Raw genomic sequence first — 22,469 nt, 5'->3', positions numbered from 1 at the left:
GAGGTTGAATCACCCTAAGGTTCCATGCACACTGGGCTTAAAAAAATATCTGTTCTCTCAGGAGTAAAAACCGCTCATATAGAGCATTATTTGTACAAAGTTTAGACGAGTTTGGGAGAGTTTTACATTTTTTCTGCCTCCAAGCTCCAATCAGAAACGCGAACCAGAAGGTTTTTTTGTTTTTTTCTGCCTCTAAACATTAAACTCAAAATATGTCTCTTAAGTCCTAATCTGCATGGACACATAGGATAACATTGAGCTGCTTCTACAGGCAGAACACAAAACTTCTGTAGAATCAACGTTTTTTTAAGCCAGTGTGCATGGAGCATAAAGCTCTCCACACACGTTACGATCTGATTGTGCGAACTTCTTAAGATCTGTCAGCTATCCAGTGCAAGGTCCTGCCTGATTGGATACAGATTGAATGGATAAATTAGGTAGATCCTCATATTACATAGTTTTGGTAAATCTAAAACGATTGCCGTCAGATTGTAAAATGTATCGTGACCCTTACAAAGACACAAACTGCAGTAAAAATCAGAGAGGTAGATGGAACCATCTAAAAACAGAAGAACAAATCAGAGCTAAGTGTTCGTAAATAGGTGTGTAACATAGGTGTGTAACAGAATGTTCAATATGTTCATGATGCAATAGAAGTCATTTTTGTAACAATGTAGTCGGATGTAGGCAGACATTTGACAGGAGAGGTTAGGGTGTATATAACAGATTTGGCTTGTTTGTGGGGGCCCTCCTATGGGTGTGCCATGAAGAGCTAGGTATGACACTTACAAGTTCCACATTCCAAAGATTCTTATTCTGCCAGAATATATGGGAATGACTCTCTTATGGGGTGTGGATAATATCTTAGTACCACCCCAGGATTTCTAGCCACCCCCAACCTCATAGCATAAGCCACAGTGAGAGGATCTGTCATTATACAGACAGCAGCTGCTACAGGTTAGTTCTAACTTTACTTCCTATGTGCCTTTTAATGCTATCCTCGAATTCCGTAAGGATGTTACTTATCTGTTCTTGTATAAGGGTAGATAGATGGATATACAAAGATAGGAAAGAAAGGAAAGACAGGAAAGAAAGAAACAGAAAAATAAAAGAAAGAGGAAAACAAAAAGAAGAGAAAAAAAGGAAAACAAAAAGAAGAAGGAAAGGAGGAAAGCATAGTAAAGAGTGCATGTGTAGTTCTTGGAATAAGAAAGCAGTGATTGCATGTATGGACACACACTGTGCCTTGTTCATACAGCTAGAAACAACTCTTTGATGATGAGGTCTCTCCTATACAATCTGACAGCCAGACTTATTCTTGCTTATATTGTTCTTCTCCCCATTTTGGGGCAAATGTAAAGTTTATTTTACACTTTTCTTTTTCAAATTGTCTAGAAATAGTACATCCTAGAAGTTATGTGTTGTCTGCTGTAATGCTAGAAACACGTTTACTTTATCTGTATATCTTGAATGTTAAGAACCCTACAAGTTACTTTTTGCTAGAATTTACGCGCTAGATGCTTATGTCATGGAGTGTTCATTTAATTGACTTTGAATTGATCTACTTACTGTATGAACATGTTGGTCCAGGGCAAGTTTCCACTAGGTTTGCTTGATTTCTTTCTGGTTAGGAGGGTTCATAGTCACTTTTTATCTTTATTACTTAGCTGGAGTAAATGTATGCCAAGGAGGATTTGTGAAAAAATGTGTGTTATGTAGGAAATGAAGGCTCGTAATACTCAAGTACTTGGTGTGAACCGAGCCTTCACTTCCTATATAACACATTTTTTCACAAATGCTCCTTAGCATACATTTACTTCAGCACAGGAAGAAAGATAAAAAGACCCCAAGTTAAGAAAGAAGTCCCATGTTAGTCAATGCTGGCTGTCTTAATTAGCACTACTGAAGTCACTCCAACTGTAGAAAAGGTTCCTGTACTACTTCAAGGCGACTTCTATCCGACTTGTGCCCATAGACTTTAATGGAAGTTGCCTCCAAGTCAGTTTCTCATCTATATTGATGTGATTTGGATCCGACATTACAGGAAGATTACCCAGGCATTCCCTGAAAGTTGCTTCAAAGACGTTTCAAAGTATTTTCAAAGTTGCTTCAAAGTCGCTTCAATGTCACATCAAGTAGTACTCAAGTCGCCAGGAAGCCGCCTGACAAAGTTGCACCATAAGTCGCATGACTTTCAGGTCGTGGTAGTGTGAACCGAGCCTTAAATGGACTTTAGTGCATAGTAAGTCATGTCTTCAGTAGGGTGCATCTGTTGTGATGCCTTGATCTAATGTTGAGCCACTGAAAACGTAATGTAATTTGTCATTCTATATATCATAAATGTCAAAGTAAAAAAAAAAACAAATGATCTCCAATGTTCTGTAATGAAAAACATTTTTAAATTCAGTGGGACCTTACATTTTTTTTTAGTTTACAGAATATATATTAGCAATAGACAATACAGGCATACCCCATTTTTAAGTACACAGTGAGGTTTATTTACTAAAGCTGGAAAGTGCTGAAATCAGGATCACTTCTGCATAGAAACCAATGAGCTTTTAACCTCATCCTGTACAATTAAGCTTTGGTAATAAAACCCGGAAGCTCATTGGTTTCTATGCAGAAGTGAGCCTGATTTTGCACTTTCCAGGTTTAGTAAATAAACCCCATTGTGTACTTAACCTCCCTGGCGGTATGATTATTTCAGATTTTAGGTGCTGAAAGCGGTACCATTATTTTGCACAGAAATTTGGCGTTTTATATTGTAGGCCTGTAATTCTTAGGAATAGTTCACTTAAATCTGTCCAAACAAGAGTCTAGTAGACATCCCGGGTATGATAAAGTTTGAAAAACGAAATAAAAAATTATAATATAATAAATAACTATAAATAATTATAACAAATAATAATATAATAATAATAAAAATTATATAATAATGTAATCAAATCAAAAACACTGAAATTTGCTCAGTTGCAGAATTGTAGCTTTTGTTACTTTTAGTGTTTGATGACGGATCTCCTCACAAATCACTATCGCTCAATTCTGCAAGTGATTATAATTTATTATCACTTTTTTCTAGCTGGTCTAAAACCACTTTTGATGTAAAGAGACAGTTTTGGTTGCTATGGACAATCTCCAGTTTCCTGGCAGAAAGAACAGTTTTATATATATAAAACTGCATCCAGGACACTGGGCAGACCACTAGGGACAAAGGGGATGTGTCATTATTTGATACAGTACTGTAATCTGTAAGATTACAGTATACTGTATCTGTACTGTGTGTTTCACTTTTGAATTTACCGCCGAACTCCGTCCCCGTGCGTCGCAATGTGAATCAAGCGAGACACAGCGGCTCGCCGATCACAGCGGAGAGACATCGCAGGAAACAGGGGACAAGGTAAGTAAACTCTTCCTGGATCCTGCGATGCGATCCCGAGTGTGGCTCGGGGATACCGCTTTTGGTATGAAAAATCCACCCCGAGCCAGACTCGGGAATACCGCCAGGGAGGTTAAAAGTGGGGTATTCCTGTATTAAAGGTTCACAAGTATTTGTTGTTTCCTGAACATATTTGCAAGCATATTGTGTGAAGCCTGCTATAGGCTCTTGTACAAATGTATTAGTAGCTTTTTGTATGTTGACCATTTGTGGTCTGTGTGGCTATATATCGCAATATACTGTATATTTAAAATGTGTCTGAAGCCAAAACTTTTAAGCCGGGTCCACATTGCCACGTTTTGGATAGTTTCGGATAGTGAGGTTGATTTACTAAAACTGAAGAGTACAAAATCTGGTGGAGCTGTGCATGGTAGCCAATCGGCTTCTAACTTCAGCTTGTTCAAATAAGCTTTGACAAAAAACCTCAAAGCTGATTGGTTTCTATGCAGAGCTGACCCAGATTTTGAACTCTCCAGTTTTAGTAAATCAACCTCTGTGTGAATGTTAGAAGACCTATCCGTTTTCCTTCACATCCTATCATTGAGAGCAAAAGTTACTGGTGTTGTCACTAACAGGTGCCTCCTTATTGGAAGATTGCCCCTATTATGGTGACGATTCTAAAATTTTAGCTTGCTATTATTTTCTTCCCTAAGGGCAAGTGATCACCGGGAAAAATAGGTTGAATCTCTCCAGAAATTACATAAAACCCTACAGGAGTTAGGGTAACATCTTCACTTTGTCCAAAAATAACACAAATAAACATCACATAAAAGTATTGGTATATTAGTTGGTTTGTCTGGTGTCTGTAGTTATGTTATATTTTTCTCACTATCAGGCTTTCCTTTTTTTTTACTGTATGTGAGATTTATGGACAGCAGCACACTACGTTCATAGATGAGAATGTAGAGTTGGCAGTTCATACAGTAATGTGAGTGTCAAAGGACACTGTACTGACTTTGTGATAGATGTGTAAGTAGAGGATAAGGAGGCTTGTAGAGGGTGGGTGTGACCGGTTTTTGGCAAAGCTTCCTCCTTAATTTCGTGTCTTTTTTTGGTTTCTGTATTGGGCGGATAAGAGGGGTTGCTGGCGTAGGCTGGAGTCTGGGTGTTTCGAAACAGGAGGTATAAAGTTCAGACTAACAGGGAAGAGAGGGGTCTGCGTTTATTATTCAAAACTGCACAGCATAAGATGTAATTGTTCTTGCCATAGAGAACTTCTAGCACTGCTTTTAAGAGTGCTAAAAACAGGAAGTTAGTTAGAGGGTGTAGCTTTCGGTAAACCTGAGTTTATTTTTATTTATTTTTTCTACCTGTTTTCATCCACAGTATTGTGTAGGCAGAATCAGAAGTCGGCTTGATTCTAATTAACATTGAACTTCTCTGGTTTGGAATTACATTGCTCTTTTTAATTACCACTGTTGGAGCGCTGCAAGCTCTCTCAAGATTTATGGGGCAGCTTTCTCACAAGACAGCTATTACTGGTTTAGCTGGCCATGCAAAAAACAGCTTATGCTACCTAAATCCATATTAATCATGATATGACAAGTTCAGGTTCTGTGCACCTGAACTAAATAACCAGCACAAGATCCAGAGGATGCCTGGCACACTGGATTAGGTAAAACAGAGATGATATGAAAAGTTGAATGCAGAGTAAAATCCCAAAGGGCGTTATAGGCGCTTAATATCTAAATCTCAGATGTCCCTCCTAAGCTTTTATTTTAAATTTAAACTAATCTGCCACTCTCTTTATTTCTCATCCATGTGTGGTTTTTTTTTTTCTGTGTAGGTTTTTAAAATATGACTCGTGTTCCAGAAAGAAAGAAGTCCTGGTGGCTTAATTGCTGTTCGTGTTGCTCTAGTACTAGAGGAGAAGATGTAGAGGAATATACAAGAGCTCCAGGAGATAGACCTTCTGGAGGAGAAAGAAATGCTGGGGGGGACATTGCTTCGGGAGGACATCGAGATGGATCTGGAGACAGACCAGGTAGAGATGGAGACAGACCAGGAACCACCCTAGATGACCTGCCTGCAGTGACTCCAGGTGAGGACTTTTTACAACTCACTCAGCTTGGCTTTGGCTATATTTTCTGCAAATGTGCTCTGTAGCACAAACTAGGCAGATATGAAAAGAACCTTCTTAAAGCTAGGCTCCTGTCAATCAGCTAAATACACCATTGTCATATACACTGTATATAAAAAGCAATAGGTGATCCCCACACATGTTAGTCCTGGATGTACACTGTAGGGGATACCCAACAAGTAAATATAAAGCTCAGGGCACTTACAGGTATTTGAAAGAGCATAAAAAATCCAAGCCTTTATTTACCTACATTTCATTGGGTTACAGTCCACCATTTACAAGGCAAGGTGGGCTGTGACCCACTGAAACGTTGAATAAAGTATTGGATTATATATACCTTGTCAAATACTTGTGCGTGCCCTAAGCTTCATGTTTACACATGTACACTCTAAAAACATGGTCCTGAGAGTTACACAACTCTGTGATTTAGCACAATTAGAAGTCTCTTAATAAATGCAAGATTTGCTTTCACCCAAAATTGTGATTTCGGAGTGAAAGTTGTGTGAAAATATTTATAAAATAGACCCTTTAAGCAGCCCATATATAAGTCATATTTTAATTCAACCAGCAGGTTAATTCCTCCATCCATGCACTTGGTATTGGTGAGTGAATTCGCCCTTTGAGCTATTGTATTCTAACAGCAGGGAGACTTCCCCGCCATCAGAATACTCTGATCAGAGCTGCCGGCTATAGCCTGTGGTGCTGATCAAGTGACAAAAAGACGATAGGGTGGTTGCAAAGAAGGTGATTGATAGAATGACTTCTGTACAACCTCCCTGTCCATACATAGATCGAAATTTGTCCGGTCCCTGCTGAGCCAGCTGAATTTTGATTCATGTATGGTGATGCTTCTTCATTTTCCTTTAAAGTTTGGAATAAGTCCCGTAGCAGGTTGTATTTCCTAGCTGCAATGTAGACTGCAGTGGATGTCAAGTCTGCTGTCTAACCAGGACCCCAAGACTAGCTGGGCAGTACTGCAAATCCTCCAGGGGTAAGATCAGCTATGTATTCTAATTGTGTCTTTACTTCTTTGCCTGGAGTTAAGCTTTAAAATATAGCAAATAAACTTTTTTTTGGTCTGTTAAATATACCATTGATATAGCGTAATAAGCTGTTGTTCTCAGCTCTATCTGTGAACTATACAACTATCCCCCCCTATGTTATGAAAAAGAGTAGAGGGGTAGATGTTCTGTAGTCCTGCCCTAGGAGGAAAAACTGTCCCCCTAGGACAGGAAGTGTGTTACTGGCAGGATCACCAGATGAAAATAAGGGAAAAAATAAAAACTAATACAGCCCCACATCTAAGGACTGGTAAGCCGAAAAATAAAACTTTTGAGTTCTTGTGTTTAGATAGGTATTCACTTTATGCACTTGTCCAAATAATACTTATCTTCAGCAAACCAATCTGAAGACCTGTCACTTTTTTTTTCTATTTCCAGGAGGACCTCTGCAAGTTCAGAAAGTGGATCTTCTCCAGTCTCGGACTGGTGAAAATCGTCGATCTCATCACACTGATGAATATGAATGCGAAGATCTAATTGTAAGAAGGGGACAACCCTTCCAGATCTGTGTTACTTTTCAAAAAGAATTTAGCAAAAATGACCAAATCTGCATTTTGCTACAACAAGGTTAGTGAGAAGAATGTGATGTGATGACATTATGAGTCAGATAATTAAATGTATATTGTTATATAAAAAAAATGTAGTTACCTCTTCAGCTAGAGAAGAAAAATTGACCGCACACTCAAATCCAAAGGATGCTGTAGAAATTTCTTTATTGTCATGAGCCAGACAAAATTGCAAATATGATTAGTTGACGCGTTTCACACAAAAAGAACCATGCTTGTTCTTGACGCGTTGCGAACAAGCTCGGTTCTTTTTGTGTGCAACGCGTCAAGTAATCATCATTGCAATTTTGTCTAGCTCATGAAAATAAAGACATTTCTACAGCATCCTTTGGATTCGAGTGTGCGATCAATTTTTCTTCTCTTCTTGACATTACTCACGGTGATGAGCCGGGATTAGCACCTTGGACCGGGTGTGTCCATTTTTTGTCTAAAGGGGTGTGTGTGCCCTTATTCTGTTACCACTTCAGCTAGGTTGTGGCTATTGAGTATCTTTGGTATTCTTATCCTGATATATTTTTTTAATTCCTTATTTACGACTATGGCAAAGGTACAAGCATATGATTTCACATAGCAGTGTCTCAGGCGCATCTGAGAATCAACTAAAACCTACCATTAGTCAATTTACAACAATACAGAACATGACATGGTATTGATACACTGTTATTTTGACTAAGACACATTGGTTGAGCCATGGGAAACCCCTACGAATAGCAGGCATAGGACATCTTGCACCAATACTGTCCATTTTTTTTCAAAAATGAAAAGGGGTTAGTGTGTGTGTAGGCAGGAACAGTCTTTTTTCAACTGCAGGTGGTGCTCAACTGCAATGGTATTGCAGAGGAAGAGGAAGTTAGGAGGATTCTAGTTCCTCTATGGTTTCCTGGGTCACAAAGGGGCAGCTATATGGTTGGATGATAGCACCCCATGTGACCCTGTCAGCCATTTTGGGTCAGGCAGAGTCTACTTAAGATCCTGGCTCCCGGGCCTGTTACGTGTGGTTAGAGTAGGGATAGGTCACCTGTCTGTCAGGGACAGTGGTTAGCATCAGGGGGAGGTTCCAGGTGAGTAGAGAAAGTGCACGGACATGGCAACCTTCTTGGAAACCTCCCACTTGGTACGGACTGGTCAGTCCTCATTCTGCCCCTCGAGACAAAAGATGTCGGTATACTTGAGACTTTCTGCTTCTACTCATCGCGGTCACATCCTGTGAGTGCCCCAGTCAGTGTGTTTCCCTGCCAGGCTTGTTGTATATAGCCAAACTCCAATTACAATATATTTCTGTTCTCTGCACCTAGAGTTTTCTGCCGCCACACCACGCTCCACCTACCCACATGTGGAGGCCAGGAAAAGCAGCCACTGGCCTAGAAAAATGGTGGCTCCTATACTAAAATTATGATAAGCACAGTTATGTGAGTGTTGTGTTGTAGATCCCTGCATGCAATAAATGGAATAACAGAAGATTTTCTAGAATACCTGAAGAAAACATTTTTGTGTCTGACTCCACTCTGGCAATGTAAAGCGATTTAAAGTGGGACTGAAGGTATTTTCTGAAGGTAGATTGCAAGCAGGCAGGCTATTTATCGCAGAAGAGTCATGCAATGTATTTTCTGCAATAAAATACACCTACCTGCCTGCTTGCAGTCTTCTGCAGCTTGTAAACTGAGCTGTGTATGTGCAGCTCAGCTTACAACGCCGGCATGGTCCTTGTGTGCTGGAAGGACTGATTCCTGTGCATGTGCAGGAGTTATGTCATCCTGCACCGGCCAATGGAGATGCCCGTAAACCAGCACCCGGGGAGAAAATGCCAGCGCCAGTGAGGGACCCTTTGTAGATTTCAGGCCGTTACTGAGGACGTAAGTATAGTGCCTTTAGTTATGGTTTAACCATTGTTTGTTTCAGTTAGATTAACTGACCTGTCCCTAGCAGGAAGATTACGTAAAAATGTTGGGTATTGTTGACCGTTGATATAAGATGGTTATTTCAACATCTGATTTCAGGTGCAGTACTTATCTTAATCATTTTTTTTTTCAGTGTTCTGTATTTGTAACAGTCACCCTCTCTCTTGCAGGAAATGGCCAGGCAATCACCTTACCCCTGGTAAAAGAGTTTGATGAGGGAAACTGGGGATGTCAACTGGCAGAAGCAAGTGGACAGAATGTCATTTTTTGGGTGAACACTTCAGCTCAGGCTCCTGTGGGAAAATACCAGCTCAGTGTTAAAAGTAGCGGAGGAATTTGCAGTGATGCTAAACTAAAAGTCTACATCCTGTTTAATCCTTGGTGTCGCTGTGAGTATGCCTAACTTTCCTTATGATCCAATTATCCATTCATTTTGTACCTTCTGCTGATATTTTATCTTTACTCTTAAGGTAAACCAACTTTTCAGAAATCCTGTCTGCAATTATCTATGTTCTTGTTTTCTAGTGGATTCTGTATTTTTGGATAATGAAGCATGGAAACAAGAATATGTTCTTAATGAGATTGGAAGAATTTACTATGGTACTGAGCATCAAATTGGTGAACGTTCATGGAACTATGGACAGGTATGATTGCGCACATTCTTCCTTGTAAACCTTTAAAGGTCCATGCACCCTATATTGATATTCCTGTTTTGACTGGGGGCTTGAGGAGCCTGAAGGTCATAAACACTAGAACAACAGGATCTTCCTAACTTATTTCATTTATTAGAACTTTCCATCTCCTGTTGCAGAAGTTGAGTCTTCTAGTGTAAAGAAAGATGTAAAATACAACAGAAAGAATGAGGCCCTCTCAAAATAGTTTCTGTATCTGCTACTTGCATAATAAAAACAATCTATCTGTATGTTTCAGAATATCCTCTATCGCCTAAAAAAAAAAAAAAAAGAGTTACAGCTTTATCTTTTAAAAGATTTGACTGGTTTTGATTATCTCTGGAAATAAAATGTATATGTCAAAATCAACATTTTTTTAACATTTTGTTAACAGTATTTCTCTTAAATTAGGCCTATTTATGCTAGTTCATGCCAAGAATCATATGATGCTAATCTTTTTTTTTTTTTTTTTTACATACAGTTTGATAAGGGGGTTCTGGATGCTGTAATGTTTATACTGGATCGTAGTGGTATTGCACCTGGATCAAGAGGAGATCCTATAACTGTTTCCAGAGTTATTTCTGCCATGGTAAGTCCTACTCATCTAGTGATCTAAATATGGAAGGATAAAAGTATTTATGTTGCTGATTCCCCAAGATTTTTCAATGTCTGCTTATTAGTGAACACCAAATAGCCTGTTTTTATGCCGTGTACACACGATCAGCATTTCCGCCAGAAAAAACTTGGATGGTTTTTCCGATGGAATTCCGCTCAAGCTTGCCTTGCATACACACGGTCACACAAAAGTTCTCTGAACTTTCGACCGTCAGTTCAATGCTTCCGAGCATGCGTCAAATTGTTTCCGAGCATGCATGATTTTTTTGCGCGTCCGAAATGCATACAGACGAACGCATTTTCGGATAGGAACTTTTCCCGACCGAAAAATAGAGAACATGCTCTCAATCTTTTGCTGGCTGGAATCCCGCCAGCAAAAGCCCGATGGAGCATACACACGGTCGCATTTTCCGACAAAAAGCTCTCATCGGAGTTTTACTGGCGGCATTTCCGATCGTGTGTGCGCGGCATAAGAGTTCTTATTTCTAAGTGCAAAACCCCCAGTAACCAAATAGAATCTATTTTGTGTTGGTGACTTGAGTTAATTCTGCTTCGGTAGTCTGGATTACAGCATCTAATAATTAGTATGCACTAAAAAAAGTCCTATTTACCATTTAGTGTTACATGATGAAGTTCAGTTTATTACTGTACTTCAGACCAAGTTATTACAGCATCTATTTATTAGTATGCACTAAAAAAGTCCTCTTTACCGTTTAGTGTTACATGATGAAGTTCAGTTTATTACTGTACTTCAGACCAAGTTATGGTCATAAACTGCAGAGGGCAAATTGCAGCTGATGTCCGTATGACAAACTGTGCACTCAGTGTCTGGCTCATATTTTCCAACCCTGTTTTCTTGGGCTTTGTATATAAGAATGACTGACATATCACAAAATGCCTTGTGCGTCTGCTGAATGTGGATTATTATTATTATAGAGTTTACTCTACCTACAGTTATAGCTAAATGACTATAGATAAAATTACTGTTTTTAATGGTGTAAGTAGTGATATTATCTATGATTATAATGACCAAACATTACTTGGCAAACTTGTCACTCTCTGTTAGAATGAAAAATTCAATAACTAACACATTACTCACATAATGCAAATTTGGGTAGTCAGAATGATGAACATTTTTTAATACATTGCCTAAATTGTATTTTGTGTATTATTTGCTCTTTTTCATACAGTGGAATAACAGCTAACCTTTCTTGTCCATCTTCTCTTATTAGGTCAATTCTATGGATGACAATGGAGTTGTTGCTGGAAGTTGGTCTGGTGAATATGCTGATGGTGTGAACCCAGTTTCTTGGGTTGGCAGTGTGGACATTTTGCTCCGTTATCACCAAAGTGGTTGCTCTGTGAAATATGGGCAGTGCTGGGTATTTGCAGCTGTCACCACCACAGGTAATGTAGTATGAGGAGATTCTTAAATGTAATAATATGCACATTAATAATATGCCCTGTTAGTTATGTTAGAGCAGATACTATAACACCAATCTATAGATTATGATGTATTTTTCCTCAAGAGTGCCAGTGGTGTAGGAATAAGCCTTTTAGAGTTTGTAAATGAAATTGGGTTGCTGCTATAGGGCCTGTGGGGACTACCCTATTTAAAAACCCACTCCTTCGCCACCACTTAAAACAAGTGTGCAACTAAAATATTTTTTATGCAGGAGAAGGGCAAGATGGGGGGGTTATAGAAGAAGAGAGTATTGAATATATGTAAGAGAGGGATTCGATTCAGGAAGTCTTGAAGTGACCACGTTGGCTGTAGGAGGCATATAGTGGTTGAGGTTGTTGAGTCTGGAGTAGTGCAGGAATGCTGTACTGGGGTTCAGATATGTCAAGCTACTGTAGTTGCTTTTCATATAAATGGTGTAGGTTAACCTTTACTTATTATTTCACCTAAATTATTTTAGTTCTACGCTGTCTTGGAATACCTGGACGTACCGTCACTAATTTTGCCTCTGCTCATGACACCGATGGCAATTTAATATTCGATGTGTATTTTGACGAAAATATGAAGCCAATAGAAGATAAAAACAGTGATTCAGTCTGGTGAGTGATGGAAAAACATTTTATATATTTTGACATGCATTTAATGCTAATGGTTAAATATATGTAAATAACCATCTGTTGATTTATGCATTCTTCCCTAGGAATTATCATTGCTGGAATGACTGTTGGATGAGACGTCCAGACTTGCCTAGTGGATATGATGGGTGGCAGGCTATTGATGCCACACCTCAAGAAACCAGCAATGGTAATGCACAACAATGTTGCATATGCATATTTTGGTTTTACCCCCTTTTTTTCTCTCAGATTTCTTTAATTATTATTGAAATATTGCTAGTTTCTTGATTCCAATTGCATATTTTGGTTTTACCCCCTTTTTTTTCTCTCAGATTTCTTTAATTATTATTGAAATATTGCTAGTTTCTTGATTCCAATTGTATATTTTCTAATCATTTCATATGTTTTCTTTTTTCAGGAATATACTGCTGTGGCCCATGTCCTCTTTTGGCCATAAAGAATGGCTTAGTGAATATTAAATATGATTGTGGATTTATCTTTGCTGAGGTAATTTGAATTATGTATGATACATTCAAAATGATTGTACTATATATGCATTTTCTTATATGTTAATATTTAGTAAATCACTGATCACAATAAATGGGCTTTTATTTATTAACATATTTATTTTATTTATTTATATATATTTATTTATTTCTGAATTTACATAGATGGTAAGTGAACTAAACTGTCTGCTGTATTTCACACAGGTAAACAGTGACAAGGTGTTCTACCAGCGGCAGCCAAATGGCAAGTTTAAGAAAGTCCATGTGGAAGAACGAGCAGTAGGACACTGCATCAGCACAAAAGCTGTAGGATCAAATGCAAGGGAGGACATCACTTACCTGTACAAGCATCCTGAAGGTAGCACATTCACCTAATTAATATTTAAATTTCTAAAATGTGTAGAAGTAGTACAGGTTGAACATTATATATTTATGAGAAGAAAAATCTCCTTATAAAGGAAGATGCATCAAGATTGTTCAGGTGGAGGGGAATGGTGATTCTCAAAGAAATGTTTTAATGTAAACGAAGGTCATTTAAGATTGCTGGTAGCCCAAATTTAAGGTAGCACAATTCAGAACATTGAAATCCATGCTATGTATGGCCACTCCTTGTGGTTCTGTTGCTCAGGGACAGCACAGTCAAGGGGTTATACCAAAATCTTCTCAATATGTCATTTACTAAAAGCTATGGTGACAACATTACATTTTTATGTCCATATAACATCCCAAACAGGGAGTTATTTTGTGGCCCCATTAGACACTAGAGACTAAGGTTTGCACCTTAATCGGATTTGTTACTTTCCATCATGTTATAATAAAGTTTAATTTTTAATTCAATTCTTTCTGGCCTTATTTTGTACTTTACTGACCATACTTTTTTGTCATCAGGCTCTGCTGCAGAACGTGAGGCAGTGCACACAGCTGCCAAATACGGGAACAAGCCCTTAGCAGAAGTTGATACAGATGATTCATGTGATGTATCACTTACCATTGAGTCACAGGATGGTTTCAATATGGGCAGTGACATTAATGTCCGCATCCTACTGAAAAATGGCAGCAGTGGTCAGCGGTCAGTGTCCTTATCTATGGCTGTTGCTGTTATGTTCTATAATGGTGTCTGCAAAGAGTCATTCAAGAATGAGACCTGCAATGCAACTCTGAGCCCTGGAGAAAGTAAGTTACAATATACCAATTTTTATTAAAAATTACTATTAAAAATACTGCAGTGGTTAAAGACATGAAACAAAACAGTAAAAACAGAATGGGAGGATAATGGGAGAAGGAGCAGACACAGAAGGTGTCATGAGGTGGATATGCTCTACATAAGTGGTTCTCAACCTCAGTCCTCAAGTACCCCCAACGGGCCATGTTTTGGGAACTTCCCTTAGATAAAATAGCTCTTATCAATACCATGTTGAGAACCACTGCTCTACATCACTGTTAAGAAAATTGTAATTGCTAACTAGGTAATGTCACTTAGGCAAACCATTATTGTTTAATCCCCCTACCAAGCTTTAGGCTAAATCGTCACTTCCATAAAAAAAAAATTAAAAAAAGTTAATTTTAAAATTGATTTTCACTTTGAAGTAATAAATATTGAATGTTGTATTGTGCAACCTGGGGGCTACACAGGTATAATGCTAAGGTATAAGGTTTACAAATCCAGCCATAACAGCTGTGGATGCCTGGGATCACAAGCATTATCTTAACATCTTGATTCTCTAAGAATCCATTAATTGTTTTAACTCTCCAGCCCCTATTAAAATCTAGATATAACTTTTCCTCCCCTTCTTCTCCTCCCTAACCTTAATTCCTTAATTTTGTTGTATTTGAACCTAGTCTCTCACCTACTCCCTCTCTACTATTTTTCAAAGCCCCTTTAATTCTTACTGGCTTCTGCTGTTGTGCAGCCATGATGGGTTTGTAAACTTCTGGAAATAAAGGCCTGGTGGGTAGAGTGTTTAGCTCCTTACATTTAATAGACAGCACCTAGTGACTCCCTCAGCAATAATAAATACTACCAACAGAAGTAACTTACCTCCCTTTTTCAACAAGTTTAACAATGTGGCTTTGTATCAGCTTTTGGTATCCACTGTTATTGAGAATACTATGACAAATGCAACCAACTCCTTACTTTATTCAATTTTTAGCAAGTAAAAAAAAAACACATAGTAGTTTTTGGGTGGATTTTTTTAAACTGTGTTTCAAGTCAGGTAATAATTTACTCATTAAGCAGTTATGTGAACTAGTGCTGTAAATGCAGTTAGTTATAAGGTACTAAATGAGTATTGTGTGTGTGTAGGGATAGTAATGTATGGGTGTATATCATGTACTTTTATCACCCTATATCAGCTGGTTTGATATGTATGACTCCTAATAAATCCTCTTCATGGATGGAATTCACAAATAGGCCACAGTTTTAAGTAGTTATATGTAGACTAATGAAATACCAAAAGGTAAATTCACCAGAGGACTGCCTATTAACACATCTAATACAAATGGCATGTCTGTCTTTACATTCCAACAAACTCATTGCCGTTGTAATACCATGAGGTCAGAAAATTTTCTACATAATATTAGTAGAGTAGATATAGTTACAAGGTATATAAGTTATTCTGTAGAAGAAAAAAATATTTCTCCATATATAACATATTAATGTAATTCTCCTTTATTTCCCTTGCACAGCTAAAGCAGTTGGGATGATGATACCTTACAGTGAATATCGTGCACAGCTGGTGGATCAGGCAGCCATGATGTTAACAGTGTCTGGAATTGTGAAAGAAAGTGGACAGAAATTAGCCAAACAACACACCTTTAGAATAAGAACCCCAGATCTTGTGATTAAGGTATTCTAATATTCTGAATTACTACAGACTGAGTTTGTGCTTTAGCACAGTTGCTCCATAGACTTGGCATTTTTACAATATAAATCCCCACCATATACAGCTAGCACTAGTTGGTTACATTCAGGAGGACTTATTGTTAAACGCTGACTGTATTTGGCTCCATATCCATCCATATCTTCAGCTGAAGAAGTTGTTTGGATAAGCTGCAAAACATCTTCAACAATACAGGACAAAATCAGATAAATGTGACTTACTAATACTAGCTATACCCAACCTTGATAAATGAGAACATTTACAGACACAGAATATACAGAATTTATAACATGTCATTTTTTTTTTAATTGATACTATTAATACTATACTATATACGTTTTTGCTTGGTGGAAATGACTGCAAATGTGACAAACAAAAATCCCACAGTTGACAAACATACTAGCCGGCAAAGGTGTCCTAATCAAATCCTGCATCTGAAGTTTTGGTAAAAAGAAAGTTCTAAAACATACATAAAAGCCACACACCAATATCAAGGTGCCTCTGGAGAGCACTTTGGTTTCTCTGGCAGTGTTGGAAAATACACTCACCGGCCACTTTATTAGGTACACCTGTTAAATTGCTTGGTAACACAAATTGCTAATCAGCCAATCACATGGCAGCAACTCAATGCATTTAGACATCTAGACATAGTGACTTGCTGAAGTTCAAACCGAGTATCAGAATGGGGAAGAAAGAGAATTTAAATGACTTTGAACGTGGCATGGTTGTTGGTGCCAGACGGGCTGGTGTGAGTATTTAAAAAACTGCTGATCTACTGGGATTTTTACACGCAACCACCTCTAGGGTTTACAGAGAATGGTCCGAAGTAGAGAAAATATCCAGTGAGCGGCAGTTGTGTGGAGGAAAATGCCTTGTTGATGTCAGAGGTCAGAGAAGAATGGGCAGACTGGTTTGAGATCATAAAAAGGCAACAGTAATGCCGCGTACACACAAGCAGACTTTACGGCAGACTTTGCCCGGCGGACTTTTCGACGGACTTTATGACGGACTTTCCGAATGAACGGACTTGCCTACACACAATCCACCAAAGTCCGTCGAATTCGTACGTGATGACATACGACCGGACTAAAACATGGAAGTTCATAGCCAGTAGCCAATAGCTGCCCTAGCGTGACTTTTTGTCCGTCAAACTAACATACAGACGAGCAGACTTTTCGACCGGACTCGAGTTTGACGGATAGATTTAAAACATGTTCCAAATCTAAGTCCGTCCAACTTTTGAGAAAACAAAGTCCGCTGGAGCCCACACACGATCGAATTGTCCGACGAAATCCCGTCCGCCGGGCAAAGTCTGCCGTAAAGTCCGCTCGTGTGTAAGCAGCATAACTCAAATAACCACTCGTTACAACCAAGGTATGCAGAATACCATCTCTAAATGCACAACACATCAAACCTTCAAGCAGATTGGATACAGCAGCAGAAGATCACACCAGGTGCCACTGCTGTCAGCTAAGAACAGGAAACTGAGGCTACAGTTCGCACAGGCTCACCAAAATTGGACAAAAGAAGACTGGAAAAACTTTGCCTGGTCTGAGGAGTATCGATTACAGCTGTGACATTCAGATGGCAGGGTCAGAATTTGACGTAAACAACATGAAAGCATCAAACATCCTGCCTTGTATCAATGGTTCAGGCTAGTTGTGATGGTGTGGGGGATATTTTCTTGGTACACTTTGGGCCCCTTAGTACCAATTGAGCATTGTTTAAATGCCACGGTCTACCTAAGTATTGTTGGTGACCATGTCCATCCATTTTATGACTACAGTGTATCCATCTTCTGATGGCTACTTCCAGCAGGATAATGTACCATGTCACAAAGCTCAAATCATCTCAAACTGGTTTCTTGAACAGGACAATGAGTTCACTGTACTCCAATGGCCTCCACAGTCACCAGATCTCTACCCAATAGAGCACCTTTGGGATATGGTAGGACGGGATATTCTCATCATGGATGTGCAGCCAACAAATCTGCAGCAACTGTGTAATGCTATCATGTCATTATGGACCAAAATCTCTGAGGAATGTTTCCAACAGCTTGTTGAATCTATGCCATGAAGAATTAAGGCAGTTCTGAAGGCAAAAGGGGGTCCAAACCGGTACTAGCAAGGTGTACCTAATAAAGTGTCGGGAGAGTGTATATACCAGTGATAAAATTGAAAGCAAGCTTACCTGAACGTTATATCTAATGTCCTTAAAATGTACAGTGATACAGGTCCAAACTGCAAAAAGCAACAGAAAACCTCTCCTGTTAGTGTACATGACATAGGAAATGGGAACGACAGAAATTATTATAGATACAAAACACACAGCACACTACCTTCACTGCTGTGAGGACAATTATGGAAAAATATGTTTTATTGAACATAGCTTTGGAAGACCTTTCACTTATTTAAAAAGACATGGCTTTTAACAGAACAGATAACTGAACTGTTGTTTCAGAGGAGGCACATTTCAGTAAAGGTTGGGGACATAAGACCCAACACTAAAATGTGCCAACTGTGATCCAAGTGATTCCAATGGCTATTTGGGGGCAACATATGTATTCTAAATTATTCACTGGGGGGCTCTGGTATGAACTATTATTCCAGTCTACTGTCAGTATTTTTTTAACATGTTTGTTGAGCGGGTGCAGCTCTTTGTACCCACCAAAACACCTTCTGGAAGGGGCTCTGAGGGGTAGATATGGGGATTTTGTTGCTTTCCTGGGAGTGTGGAACTGCAGTAGTCACCTTTGCAATAAAACTGGAATGAATTACGTATGGCACTTCCCATACGTATGGCACTTCCCTGTCAAATATCTGAGTTAAAAGTCGAAGGGACAATATAATGTTACAAATGCTTTGCTTTCATTGAGAACTTAAGGTGACCTTGGGACAAATATTAAGCAATGTATTGTTATGTCTGTATTACAGGTGCATGGTAACCCTGTGGTTGGCCAACAAATTGTGGCAGAAATCATATTCCAGAACCCGCTTCAGACAACATTGCACAATGCCTGCTTCCATGTGGAAGGACCTGGTATTCAAAGACCAAAGATTGTGCAAGTTGGGTAAGTTAACTCTCATATGTCTACCTCTTTTGCCCTGTTTACATTATCATACTTTTAATCAAGCCAATCTCTTTTTTTTTTTTTAAATCTTCTAGCGTGTTAAATATAAACCCTTCTCTATATAGAGTATCTAGTGACAACATTACTTTTAAAGAAATAACATACAGCAATTAACAGTTACTGCCCACAATCCATTTTACTGATTTCTTGCTTGAAAAGTACATTTCTGGACGCTAACATTTTTTACAATGTTTTCTTCTCTACAGAGATATTGGGCCTTTAAAAACAGTCTCTATCACAGAACGCTTTACACCTCGGCGTGCTGGATTGCGGCAACTTGTGGCTAGTTTGGAGAGTAATGAGATGAGTCAAGTACATGGAGTGACTGAAGTCATGGTGCGAGAGAATTAATTTGATGGCTTCAAAGCAAGCCTGGTTTACTCATCCAGTATTATTGGATGACATGGGAACATAACAAAGACTTTATACTGAAAAGAAATTTTTAATGATTCCCTCTCTAAGAAATCAGTCTGGAGTCTTCCAGGGCATTCCCAAAAATGTATGCTGTATGACAGAGGCTTGCCATCTAACAAACTAACAAGACAACTGGATATAAGCCCTAGAGGAACGCAAGCCTTGCAAGTCTGCCTATCTTGGAACATGGCTAGAAGGACGCTATTTCCATGATTTTGATTTACCGTAATTAACGTTAACTGCAACTCTATACCACTCACAAATAAAGACGCCATTCCATTGCTTTAAACATCCAAATTGTGGAACGATATCATGTGCTCTACAATCAAGTGATAAATGTATGATCTCATTAGTCTCTAATGACACCAAGATACCTTCTTTCTGACTGAAACTGATTTACGAAACTTAAGACCACTCGTAGCATAATGGGATGTTATGTTATAAGCTATATAGCAGACGTTTCATTATATACATAATGTTTTGGGCATACACACATATGGCAGCATGTGCAGTATCTCTCTCTTAACTGTGAACTCTACTAAATACTTCTAACTATTGTGTATATATATATATATATAAGCATAAATTATAAAGAAGATTGTATTGTTAATATTGTAGCATACCAGTGAAGAAACAGAAGGAAATGTGAATAACACATGGAAGCATACTACATTAATGCTGCATAATTCTCAGTTCACCCTAAAAAAGTTACCATGCCGTTCATGTTCCACTGCATAGGTAACCCTTGTGTAGAAGAAAAGTTGATTGCTGGTTTACATACAGACATACTGTATCTTCCAGAGACAGGTGTGCTTTTGTCATAATGAAGGTAATATGCCTATGGATCTAAATGATCACTGCTTGTCTCCCTGTGTAGTCCCTGCTTACTGGATGAGAAAAGCCCACACTGTGACCACCATAGCTGTCCTGTTACTGATGGGCACACAAACTGTGATCACAAAAAGCACTGGAATTTTTTGTGCACTTTTTATTTCTTAATTTTATTTTATTGTTTCAATAAATATTTTATATTATTCACTAAAAAGCTTCTGTGTATATTTAACAACACGCCATGTAGAATAAAGTGCGCTCTCCTCAACCTATTTGATTGATGAGAAAGGAAGTATAAGAAAATGTTTCAGTGTCTGTCAAATTAACAGAAAGAAAGGGTGCCTCAGGAAACTGATATCCTAAGGTGAATATAGAATGTAAGTCTGAATAATACCAACTCTATGTTGCCAAAATGTATTGCGCCAGTCTCTGATAGTGCAAAATATGCTGCACCTGTGTATGGTAGCCAATCAGTTTCTAACGTCAGCTTGTTCAATTAATCTTTGACAATAAAAACTGGAAGCTGATTGGTTTCTATAGACAGCTGTATCAGATTTTACACTCTCCAGTTTAAGTAAATCGACCCCAGTATTTTACATTTGCATGCAGATCAAGCTGAGCAGCAAAGGTGACAGTGACAGGAGGTGGGGCAGACTAAAACACACTGTCAGGTACCCATTTGGATTCCTTAACAGCTGCTTCTGACCTCCTTCTGATTAGCATTAGACTTATTTTCAAGCTTCTTCAAGCTGCTTCTGCATTCCCATTGACTTGTATAAGTAGAAAAACAGTTGTGCTTTGCTCTCCTAAGCAAGCGTACTTCTTATGTTATGGTTACCAAATAACCTAATAAACACATTGAAACAGAAAAACAGTTGTGACATACACAAATGTCCATTGAAGAGTCAGTATCCACAGCAGTAGAAGCACACTTAGACCCCTTTCACACTGGGGCGGTGCAGGGGTTAGCGGTAAAGCGGCGCTAGTTTTAGCAGGGCTTTACCGCTGTTATAGCATCGCTTTTTGGCCGCTAGCGGGGAGCTTTTAACCCCCGCTAGTGGCCAACGAAAAAGGTTAATAGCGCCTGTGTTCCAGCTTTGCCGAAGCGCTTTGGCAGCTCTGCCCGTTCATTTCAATGAGCAGGGCGTTTTGGGAGCGGTGTATACACCGCTCCCAAACTGCCCCAAAGATGCTGCTTGCAGGACTTTTTTTCCCGTCCTGCAAGTGCACCGCCCCAGTGTGAAAGAACTCTGGCTTTCACACTGGGGTGGCTTGAGAGGTGCTTTTCAGGCGCTTTACAGGTGCTATTTTTAGCGCTAAAACACCTGAAAAGCCTCCCAGTGTGAAAGGGATCTTACTGACTCTCTCCTGTAGTTAGACAAATATACAGTCCCAGTCCAACAAGCAGTAACTATATGAATGCAGGCAGGTACTCTTTTACTAAAAAACCATGAAGGAGAGGTGAACACAGATCTCAGGGGGCTGGGAGGAAGGCAGGTAGACAGTCAAGGGGTTTTAGCAAAACTGTAGCTCCAGAGGGGTATGCACTGGTTACCCTAGTAGATCTGGTTGTAGCACAGATCTGCTGTAAGGACGTTGTTCAAATGACTTCTGATTCTCCAGGGTCCCAACAGGCCATTTTTAAACTATTCCCAGAGAACTACCCTCTTACTGTGTCAAGTAAGCCTGGGGAGTTACAGAGACATGTGGTAGAGTTTATTTAATCAAGCTGAATAGGCCATTTCATCTAGTTCAGTGTTTGGGGGGTTGATGGTGGACACCATTGTTGTTTGCCTTTTGATTTAGCATTTAGGTTAGTTGAATAAAAGGAAAATAATCATTTTCTAGAGAAAGAATCTATACATAAAATTTTAGGAACATAAACATCAGTCAATTTATGGATGCATATATATAAACTATAATACCAAAAGTATTAGGACTCCTTCCTTTACACACACATGAACTTTAATGTCATCCCAGTCGTAGTCCATAAGGTTCAATATTAAATATTGTTGGCCCACGCTTTGCAGCTATAACAGCTTCAACTCTTCTGGGAAGGCTGTCCACAAGGTTTAGGAGTGTGTCTATGGGAATGTTTAACCATTCTTCCAGAAGCGCATTTGTGAGGTCAGGCACTGATGTGGACGAGAAGGCCTGGCTCACAGTCTCCACTCTAATTCATCCCAACAATGTTTTATCGGGTTGAGGTCAGGACTCTGTGCAGGCCAGTCAAATTACTCCACCCCAAACTCGCTCATTCATGTCTTTATGGACCACAGTCACGTGACTACTCTTCTTTCTTTTTC

At 39.0% G+C, this 22,469-nt stretch overlaps 1 protein-coding gene across 3 annotated transcripts; it reads left to right on the top strand.

Moving 5' to 3' along the window:
• Positions 1-807: 807 nt before the first annotated feature.
• TGM1 (transglutaminase 1) lies at positions 808-20,377 on the top strand. Of its 3 annotated transcripts, none has more exons than XM_073632798.1 (15): positions 808-957; positions 5,223-5,477; positions 6,956-7,144; positions 9,212-9,430; positions 9,567-9,685; positions 10,194-10,301; positions 11,560-11,734; positions 12,250-12,388; positions 12,490-12,593; positions 12,822-12,910; positions 13,114-13,267; positions 13,798-14,082; positions 15,595-15,755; positions 18,722-18,858; positions 19,125-20,377. In XM_073632798.1, exons 2-15 carry the CDS (start codon positions 5,234-5,236, stop codon positions 19,267-19,269), a joined length of 2,268 nt encoding a protein of 755 aa, XP_073488899.1. In that variant the 5' UTR covers positions 808-957; positions 5,223-5,233; the 3' UTR covers positions 19,270-20,377. The 3 variants fall into 3 exon arrangements, with proteins under 3 accessions (XP_073488899.1, XP_073488907.1, XP_073488903.1); XM_073632806.1 differs by lacking the exon at positions 808-957 and adding an exon at positions 4,539-4,558; XM_073632802.1 differs by lacking the exon at positions 808-957 and adding an exon at positions 4,601-4,711.
• The last annotated feature ends 2,092 nt before the right edge of the window (positions 20,378-22,469 follow it).

The sequence above is a fragment of the Aquarana catesbeiana genome, linkage group LG01 (genome assembly GCF_042186555.1).
Source record: "Aquarana catesbeiana isolate 2022-GZ linkage group LG01, ASM4218655v1, whole genome shotgun sequence".
Lineage (NCBI taxonomy): Eukaryota > Metazoa > Chordata > Amphibia > Anura > Ranidae > Aquarana > Aquarana catesbeiana.
This window is presented reverse-complemented; position numbering and strand designations above follow the sequence as displayed.